This window comes from Hyalella azteca, unplaced genomic scaffold (assembly GCF_000764305.2).
Source record: "Hyalella azteca isolate HAZT.00-mixed unplaced genomic scaffold, Hazt_2.0.2 contig7319, whole genome shotgun sequence".
Taxonomy (NCBI): domain Eukaryota; kingdom Metazoa; phylum Arthropoda; class Malacostraca; order Amphipoda; family Hyalellidae; genus Hyalella; species Hyalella azteca.
This window is the reverse complement of record NW_025937447.1, coordinates 78,571-89,092: the sequence shown is the minus strand read 5'-3', so window position 1 is coordinate 89,092 and position 10,522 is coordinate 78,571. Positions and strand designations below refer to the sequence as shown.

General features: G+C 38.8%; 2 protein-coding genes across 2 annotated transcripts in view; one reads left to right on the top strand and one right to left on the bottom strand.

Annotated features, from left to right (window-relative positions):
- LOC108680816 (myosin-2 heavy chain, non muscle) overlaps positions 1-231 on the top strand; it is an 11,309-nt gene extending 11,078 nt beyond the window's left edge. Inside the window, exon 13 of the mRNA XM_047881207.1 lies at positions 32-231. Coding sequence (XP_047737163.1) covers positions 32-231 — 200 coding nt within the window. The remainder of the gene's footprint in view (positions 1-31) is intronic.
- Positions 232-2,471: 2,240 nt separating this feature from the next.
- LOC108680814 overlaps positions 2,472-10,522 on the bottom strand; it is a 28,120-nt gene continuing 20,069 nt past the window's right edge. The window contains 11 exon segments of the mRNA XM_047881206.1: positions 2,472-2,997; positions 3,072-3,251; positions 4,124-4,230; positions 4,531-4,661; positions 5,311-5,439; positions 5,983-6,144; positions 6,840-7,000; positions 7,826-8,006; positions 8,008-8,169; positions 8,586-8,715; positions 9,230-9,344. Of these exon segments, the coding sequence (XP_047737162.1) occupies positions 2,876-2,997; positions 3,072-3,251; positions 4,124-4,230; positions 4,531-4,661; positions 5,311-5,439; positions 5,983-6,144; positions 6,840-7,000; positions 7,826-8,006; positions 8,008-8,169; positions 8,586-8,715; positions 9,230-9,344 (1,580 nt within the window). The 3' untranslated portion in view covers positions 2,472-2,875.

Sequence of the window (10,522 nt, the reverse complement as noted above, 5' to 3'; positions counted from 1 at the left end):
GAACATGACCGAGCTGTAACTCATTCCGAAGACCATGAAGATGTAAACTCCAAAGAACCTGACCAAGCTGTAACTCATTCCGAAGATCATGATGAAGATGTAAACCTCAAACAACATGACCAAGTTGGAACTTATTCTGACGACCCTTTCGACCATTCGTCAGAAGCTGATGAAATTTCGGAAGATATTTTGGATGAAGAGCGCAGCGACAGCGCTGAGTCTGCAGCCTAGCCGTTATCAGGAGCGTCAGTTGACAACAAAAGCTCTTCGTCTTTTTAATTGATTGATCATTAAAGATTCCTTTATGGTCTTCATTGTGCGAGCACATTATTTATAGTCATATTTTAATACCCAGTTCTTTAATAGTATAATGGCACGAGTGGTTTTCTTTCGTCGTTAATTGTTTGAAAGTTTAGAATGTTGATTACTTTCAACCATGTTTTCCAGGCTTTGCTTCAAAATAAGTTGTTGATTGTCTAAATATGTTTTCTGCCATGGACAAGAGAGCAAACTTTTTTCCGTTCACCTGCAGCAAAATTTTTTCCAATTAAAAGTTCATTATGATTATTTGAAAAAAAATTTACCAACAAGTAAATTTTTACTGTAATCATTTCATGTTATTAATCCAATATATGAAGCTTGAAATTATGCGTAAACGAGATAACTTTTTTGTTACAAATTAAAGTTGTTGGTATTTATTAACTTTAATCACTCAGCAGGGATCGGTTTGGTCGATGTGGCACCAAATACGTAGGTTTTTTTATTGGCTATTGCAATTACTTGCTTTGAACAGTGCACGTGTTTTAGGTTAGGTTTATTCGATATCCGTTGAACTTTCTCAATATTTTTTTGTGTGTCGGTGCTTGCTTCAGGCCGTAGATTACTCATCAGGTACAATTACTATAGTCTCTTAGTGTATCAGGACCATGTGGTGTTCATGAACGGTAACCTGAATAATTCAAACCGTATCTAAGAACTGTGAATAACACGTCGATAGTGTTGTGTCATTACTTTGTAGATTCTGCTTCGATGTTAAAGCATTTATTAGCTAACGACATTAATAATATGAAACAACGGGACCATTTTATGGTAAGAAAGTGTGGTAGATTAAGGTAACTTAACTTGCAATGCGTGCCTTTCTCAACGGTGTGATCTCATTTATCTAAAAATGTGTTCATTTTGTATGCTATAGACTAAGCAAAGTAGCGATTAGAAATTTATTTAATAGAACTGTTGGAACATATTGCAACGACGAAAGATAGAGAGAAAAGGTGACCTTTGTACTTTGAAATGGTTAACTTTTAATGTTCGTCTGATGTTTCAGTGTATGGTAATTGACTTATTTCAGAACAATTATGCTCTACAATCTTTTATGGTCTATACTATATTCTAGGATCTAGATGGTCTTTCTCGGTTCTCAATCATAATTCTTCATTAGAAAGTGTGGTCGTGATTCAACACGTAGTAACTAAAATTTATTTCTAAAAAATAAACGAGACTAATTTGGTTCTTAAGCCTTAAAACCATATTTTTGTGGCGTTTTTGCACCAATATGTGTTTAAAACTGACGTTCTCAATTGCTTGAATGTTTTCACTATAATATGTTTAAGAGCATTTTTCCCATTCACTCTATTATGTTATGAGTTTTTCTACTATCCTGCTACATCAGAGGCCCTTAAAAAACATATTTGCTCGTAAAAAGGTATTGGTAAATCAAAGCAATCTGGTCGATTGAATAATTGAGATCTTCCGCCTCGCTGGCGAGGTAAACTATTGACCTCCGGTGCGAAATAGCTTGAAAGTTGAAGCGCTAGTAAACCATTCTACTAATTACTCGATTGCTTTGATTTACGCTCTCGGGGGAATGAGCGAGACAATGTATTAATAGCTATGAATTTTTTTGTCTTTTTTGAATGACCTGATAAAATAGTGAGCCAGTGACTAACTACTTCAGTCTGAGTGTTGTTTGCAGTTTGTTGTCATTGTATTTACTTCTTCGTATGGTTTTCTTGATAGAAAGTTTTCGACTATGAAAAGAACTTCAAGATAATGGCTTTGTATAACTGCAGATTAGACTTTTCTCCTCAGACTTTGTATTGAAACTGTTTCCTTCATGTGAAGAATGAAGATCATAAGCTTCACCGGATTTACTCAAATATTTTTACCATTGCGGTGCCTCTATTAGAGACACTGGAAAAAAATTTAGACCACGTTCATTTTTTGAATTTAGTATGAAAGTGCTTAGGTTTAGGGTTTCAGAAGGATCTTTACAGATTTTGTCGTGATTTACCGGAGAAAAATTTCGTATTAACTTTCACTGATTACAATTTTCACCTTAAATTGGTCGCCAACATTTTGCCGTCCAAGCTCTTGAGTTTTTGCACAAAAAATTGCATCTTTAATTTCACGTCACTGTCGTGTATGAAAGAGTACCCTGAATGATCGCACCGAAATGGCAATGAAGAAAGGAGTCTAGATGAAAAATATAATTTCGAGCGTTACATTTTCCGGTCTTATGGAGAACAAATTTCATTCTACATTCAGAACCTCAAACATTCTCACGGTCAGGCAACGAGCCTCACTGCACGAGTTCACGCCTAAGTTGTCGCAACAAGAAATATTTTGGACAAGTCATAGCTAGTAGGTTCACAAATCTGGCATCTGGATACGAAAGTTAGTATGCAGTTAGAGGGTGAAGTCGGCGCATAGCATGCTCATACATACATCGTATGAATAATAGAGCTCACGATTTCAGTTCAGATCTGAGGGACTGGCGGAGTTCGAGGGAAATGGTTGAGGGCGCAACAGACGTTCTGGTAATGTGACAGTAAAATGAGATGTTTGTCGCGGTTTGATGGCAAATTGAGCAGCTCACTCAGGGTTTGAGGACAGAGTAGAGCCATGGCAGATAGTTTGCCAGGCGGGTGTAGACGCCGGGTTTGTTGGGACGAGCACAGCCGTGTCCCCAACTCGTGATCCCCACGGCGGTCAATCGGCCTGACACACAACCCACCGTTGTGCTGGCACACACCACACAACCCACCGTTGTGCTGACACATCACACAACTCACCGTTGTGCTGGCACACCAGAGGTCCCCCGCTGTCACCCTGGCAGGTGTCTATGCCGCCCTCCAGGTGGCCGGCGCAGAACATGCCCGCCGAGAGTCTCGTGGCGCCGAAGACGCGCTCGCTGCGACACACCGAGTCCGGGATGATGGGGAGCATCGTCGACAGCAGCGAGCGCGAGAAACCTGCGCGTGTTGAGTATTTCGATTAGTGTTTACATTTATTTTATAATTTTACATTAATTTAAACATTAATTTACATTAATTTTAAAATTTTACATTAATTTAAAAATTAATTTACATTAATTTTAAAATTAATTTACATTAACTTTAGTGTGAGGGATAACGGGCATCACAGTCGACAGCAGTGAGCGCGAGAAACCTGCCGTATTGTGCACTTCAAACAATGTTTACAATAATTTTACATTAATTTTAAAATTAATTAACATTAATTTTAGTGTATGGGTTGATGGGCAACACCGTCGACAGCAACGAGCGCGAATAGCATGTTTAATGTTTACATTAATTTAATTTTAATATTATTTCTTGCTGGATGCGTCTTGCTTCTTATTTAAATTAGTTCTGATAGTTTTCGTTAGAGACATCGTGTAAAGTCTGTTTGTTCTCATATTTTTTTGTTGGAATTACATTTGCCGAATTTATTGCAGTATTTTCTTATTGGATTGATAAGAGTTTTATGGACCAATATCAATTTAGATCCATCATAGTATTTTATCTTTCATTCAAACAAGAAGGAGACAACAATTTAATTGTAACTTGGATGTGACGTTTAACCGTGTATACTCAAGTAAGCTGGCGATGCGACGACTCACTTCAACGTGAGTAACTTCGACTCATTTCAACGTGAGTAATTTCAACTCACTTAAAAGTGAGTAACTTCGACTCATTTCAACGTGAGTAATTTCAACTCACTTAAAAGTGAGTAACTTCGACTCATTCCAACGTGAGTAATTTCGACTCACTTACACGTGAGTAAATTCGACTCACCTAAAAGTGAGTAACTTCGACTCACCTAAAAGTGAGTAAATTAGACTCACTTCTGTCCTGGCCGACAGCCCCCCAGCCAGAGACCGTGCAGTTCAGTCCAGGCTGGTAACTGAAGTCCTGCGTCACGACGCACAGCGGCTGCACTCGCTCGCTGAACCTGCACTCAGTTTAACTTCGATTACTGAATATTCTTAATCTGCTCAAAATTTTGGTATTATTTAATGCAAAAACTTCAATAAATTGTTAAATTTTCACGAAAAAGTTCTTTAGAAGTGTAATAAAATTCGAATAATTTTCATACAACGCAATTGTGCGATCAATTAATTTTTTTAATGTTTTAACCGGTGCATTTTGCAATATCCATAAAACATGAAACAAGAACTTTCAATTTAGTATGCTATTTTCAAATAAATAAAATATAATGCGTTACATTTTGAGTATGAATTGAAATACGTACGATATGCCCTCTCCATTTTTCCTCTTAATGATGAGGAGCGCGATATCGTTGTTGTAGAATGGACCCACGTCGAACTCTGGGTGTTTAATGGCCCGCTCCACGAAGAAGTCCTTCTCATAGGACTCTTGTTCCTGAGAATAAACAATGAACTTAAAGTATAATAGTAACTCATTAGAGGATTATAACAACTCATTAAACGATTATAACAACTCATTAAACGATTATAACAACTCATTAAACGATTATAAACAACTCATTAAACGATTATAAACAACTCATTAAACGATTATAAAAACTCATTAAAGGATTATAACAACTCATTAAAGGATTATAACAACTCATTAAACGATTATAACAACTCATTAAACGATAATAACCACTCATTAAACGAAACAGGATAAAAACTCAGCCAGCTCTCACGCGCTCTCAGCCGGAGCTTGATAGTTGATCGCAAGGAAGATTTGATTAAGGTATTTCAAGGCAAATTTTTTAAAGCATTTATAATTATTTATTAATTTTTATTATTTTGATGTCCAAGACAAACTGTGATCGATTCTTAATGGGTCAGTAGCTAATCATCGTTATCTGCTGGAATACTAATAGCACTGTAATACGTTTTTGTGTTGAAAATACAAAATTGCAAAAATGAAATTCTATCTGCTACGAAAATTACTCCAAAAAATGCTGACTAAATGTCTTTTGTATGGACGGTTTGAACGGAAGCGACTAAAAATTTCGATTTTGAAGAGAAATGAGTGTCCAAAAAAATCGTATGTTCACCTCGTTATCGTAGTCGCCGACCCGGACGATGAAGGTAGAGGTAGGATATGCGATGCAGTGAGCAGCAGTCAACACTGCACCACCGCACCAGTGCTGAGAACCACTGCTCGTTCGCACGCGTACTCCAACCTGCAGTACAACTCTGGTACTAAATTTTTTTACATAATATCAATATAACTTTTGTTTTATAGGATATTAGGTACACGATATAATATAGTTACACTCGACATTTTCTTTTCCACTCTTCATACGAGAATTTACATCCGGGGCTTAATTCCCGTCCACAATTCAGAGGTATGTACTCGACGCTTCCTTTCATTTACCATTCATTCCACCTTATCACAAAATCCACCAAACAATGGTTTACTCCAGGCTTCCACCAAACAATGGTTGACTCCAGGCTTCCACCAAACAATGGTTGACTCCAGGCTCCCACCAAACAATGGTCTACTCCAGGCTTCTACCAAACAATGGTTTACTCTCCAGGCTCTTAACTTCACCCGCCATCCACCAGAAAGGACCTAGCACATTTTATCTCCATCTATCATATAAGTATGTACACCAAGCTCTATATAGCTTGCTCTCCACCTACCATACAAGGGAGAGGACCTAGCCCATTTTCTCTCCATCCACCTTATAAATGTGCACATCCAGCCTCTACTTCCTACTCACCATCCATGGATGTGCCCCCGGTCTAGGGCTGTAGCCCCCCACCACTCTAGCAGACTCGGTGAGGGAGATCGGTCGGTCTTCCACGAAGCGCATGCCACAGGCCTCCGGTAGCAGCCCGCCCAGCGCTGCTGTCGGTGGGGGTGACAACGAAGCTCCCCCGCTCTGATAAAAAAATTCATGATATTCATGCATAATTTGCTCCAAGAGAGAATGTTTCACTGGGAAAAATGTGCAACTAGTACCATAGTTAACAAGATTTTTTTTCGAACCAAAAGATTCTCCTTCTAGATGTAATGTATTGCTACATCGATAAGTAATATTGATAAAGTGGCTTCATCAGCAGTAGAAGTTTATTGCAAAGGTTATGGTGCTTTATCCAACTAGGCTACTGCTATGAAAATCTTAAGTTAACTTCAGTACGTTCATCATATGTCAGCCACTTGCATTGTTTCTACGGTGGTCACAACCGATACACGAGAACGGATTTCCGCCTACGAGTCGTCCCGTATTCGAAGTACCAACAAAAATTCCCCAATGCTAACACGTTCAAATTGCATAGACTTTGTTCTGGTATTCTATGAAACGAAATCGTGCGTCACAAAAATCACAATACTTCTCCCACAAGTTACGTCGTTATAACAAAAATTAAAATTGGAAAATTAGATCACCAGTGGGTCGACATTCGACACGATTAGCAAACCAAAAACTCATCGCGCATCATATTCAGGAATACCTAAAGTGAGCAGATCTAAAATAACTGAACAATTTCCTCATAATACGAACGAAAGGCTGTAAATTTTATCAATTGAAGCAATTTATTTTACTTAAGCAATTTATCATGATGAAAAAATACGTACACCGCCGGCAGGAGCGTCTGCTCGTGGCGTCCTCAGGCATCTGACGCCGACGTCTTCGCTGTGGTCGCAGTTGCTGAGTCCCCAGCCACGGTGGGTGCACTGATCTGGGGACGTCTCGTGGCCCTGACACCGCACGTCGTCCAACCAAATCTTGCCTGCGCCTGTGTCACAGAGATAAAGAAGCAGATCAGCAGAGATCGTATTGGTTAATGAGTACACTAAGAATAGAATAGAAGTGTCGGCACTGAAGAAATAGGCCCATGGTATTGAGCCTATTTCTTCAGATCGTATTGATCATCTCAGATCGTATTGGTTACCGAGTACAGTAACAGAGATCGTATTGGTTACTGAGTACAATAAAGTAAAAATAAAGGCGAAGAGTATTTCATACGAAAGGCAAGGTCGTGAAGTTTAGTGTCACGCCTAGTCAGTTACCACTATGCATTGGACAAGTGAGCAGTGTGTGTTTGCTGTCGAGGCTTTCTTTTCTTATAGCCATTTTGCACAGCGCCTCATCTCATTGAGTAGTGACCTTCTTTGGCCGGTCCGATTCCCCGATTTGGCTCCGTGTAATTTTTTTATGGGGTTATCTTAAATCAATTGTTTACAATGACTGTCCAAGGACCATACCTCGTTTGAAGAACAACATACGCCAACATACCTGTCAATTCTTCAGTGAGTATAACGGAACTTCAAAAATCGAATAACTGAATGCATTGACAATGGGGGCCGTCAATTGTACGATGTCATTTTTAAAACATCGTGATGCAAAAATTCAGGTGTCTTTTTTCAATAAAATTTTTATCATAATGATATCTTAGGTAGTTCTTTTTTTATTGGGCTGTCAAATCAAGAAGTTTCCGTGAATTACCCTGTAAAACCAAATAGCTACTAATTACGACACAGACCAGTTTTTAACTTGATTCATATCACGTAAATCGTCAATTAAAGCAAAGGTTTTCTTCATTAATTTAAACTTAGCTCACCCGGTCCAAATGTATTGTTCTTGAATATGACAGTAGCTCCTCCGTAGCCTGCAGCCCTGCACACTACCTGTGAAGTTCTTTAGTTAAATGATAACNATTTCAAGGTTATTATTATCAAAAACCTTAAATAATGGTAATAGCTTGTTACATCAACTTGTCCATAACATAAGCGAATGGTATACAAGACTGACACTACAGAGCTGCTGGCTCTCATCAGAGTTGTCGAAGCAGTCATTGAAGCCGTCACAGAGCAGGGCATGGTCGATGCAGCGCTGGTTACGGCAGCGAAACTGCGCCGCGCTGCTGCACGAACTGCCCTCCACTGCACACTGCACGCTCGCGCTCTGTGCACCGACATCCATATTAATCATAATTATTGAAAAATATAGATCCATAACCCATTTGCAACAAAATATTATTGGGTTTTTAAGTGTTTATAATAATTTATTATTATTATAAATAAAAACCTAATAATTTATTGGGTTTTTAAGTGTTCATGTTAACACTGTCTTTCAAGTTATCATATTCATAAGTAATGTTAACTGGATTCATCGCTGAAATTCGAAAACTCTAATTCATAAATAGTATTGATCGGCATTTAAATAGTTCAATATTACAGAACTTAGGACCATACAACCTATGGTATTTTATATTTTTACTCCACAGATAGATCAATGATAGATACAACGATAGATAGATAATACAGATAAATCAATGGTCTTTCACATATAAAATTTAATAGACAAATGGAGATAATCACCTCACGAGGTCCACAGTCGTGCTCTCCCCAGCCAGCGAAGTCGCAGAACTGCAGTCCGGCTTCTTCTCCTCCGCAGTTTAGGTCGTCCATGAAGTATACGGAGCGTCCGCTATCTAATACGCTGCCGTACCTGAGATTTATTGACGTCTATAGATGTTTAATTTGCATGTTTTTTGCTGTTTTATTCATTCAATAGACATTCTAATTATTGACTTATTTATGTAGTTGTTGATGTAAATTTCCCTCCATGTTAGGGCCGGCCACGAAGGAGAGAACAGCTAAGGCTGCGAACCTAATATTCATTGATGTTATTATCTGTTTAAATTGTCATTTTTAGTATTGACTCCATCATTTTTGTAATTGATGATGTAAAATTCCTCCCATATTCAGGTCGGTTGTGAAGTTTACTACCTTATTCATAGCGCATTTTACCTGTATTTTAAACACCATTCATTTATGATTTCTGATTCATGCAGTTCGATTTTTGAGTTGTTCATCGACCCGTAACTCCAAAATCATCATGAGGAATAAAATTATTTGTTGGTATAAAGTTTAAAGTCCAGTGTTTGGAAAAAATGTATTTTCTAAGCACGCGCTTGAGATATACTGAAATCAGTTTACGAAGCATGCATTGTTCTGTTTACCTGCTCCCACCGTGGACTTCCTTGGCTCCCAGAGGGAAGCCCAGTTGTCGGCAAACCACATCCCCATCTGCCAAGTCCCACAGGTCGTCACACACGCCACCCCACCTGCCCGATACTGTGGGGAGGAACATCAGGGTAGAGGTTTAAAGGAAAACCCTGATAGTTTTAGTTCTGATGAATATACATTAGATTTCAGCACTCACTTAACAGTAGTAAAAGTTTTTCCAAGCGCCTGCGACATTTGAGCCATGCCAGACTACCATTCCATCATCCACTGAGCCATGCCAAACTACCATTCCACCATCCAATGAGCCATGCCGGACTACCATTCCATTATCCACTGAGCCATGCCAGACTACCATTCCATCATTCACTGAACTATGCCGGATTACCATTCCATCATTCACTGAGCCATGCCAGTCTTGCCAGACTACCATTCCATCATCCAATGAAACATGCCGGATTACCATTCCATCATCCACTGAGCCATGCCAGACTATCATTCCATCAAATAAACATGACTATCAATCGTATGGCCTATTCATACCAAGCTTTCAACCTGCACAGAGGCTGCCTTTCAAACTCAGAACCGAAGCGATTATGAGCGGCTGATTTACGTGCTCCCAGAGTCCTAGGCGGCCCTTATGCAGGGTCGCGCACTCCGTCATATCGAGCCATCCAACTTCCCCAAACCCCAGCCAACTACTTCCGAACCCTGAGCCGAAGCGGACATGGAGAAGCTGATTTACGTGCTCCCAGACGAGTCCTGGGCGGCCCTAATCCTAATGTTAATGTCGGGTTGCTCACGCCTCTAAATTTTGTTATGGTGTGTAGATTCTACAGTAATGCTCAGAATTCGGAATAATGCGCGACTAATTAGATGATTCGTAAGATATAAAATGAGATGCGACATAAACTAAACTTTGTTTCATTGACTATGCCGGAAATATCTTAAATGATTTATTAAATACAAATTAAATAATGTAACACAGCATCATCCACATATATAATTATTTAATTTTTCCTATTCTTTCATGTATATAATACGAGTTTAGTAATAACAAAGTCTAGAGAATAATTCTTTTTAAATTGAAGAGCTGAAACTTTTCAGACGTCCATAACTTTTGATCGCATAACAATAATAAAGAATTAATGTTATTAAATAAATAATTAGCTAAGTAATTATTAAAAAAAATATAACTCAGTACTCACTGCAGTGAGTGACAGAGAGCGCACTTTCTCGTCGACAAAAACTTGTGAAGTCACAGACGGACATACAGACGGACGGACATG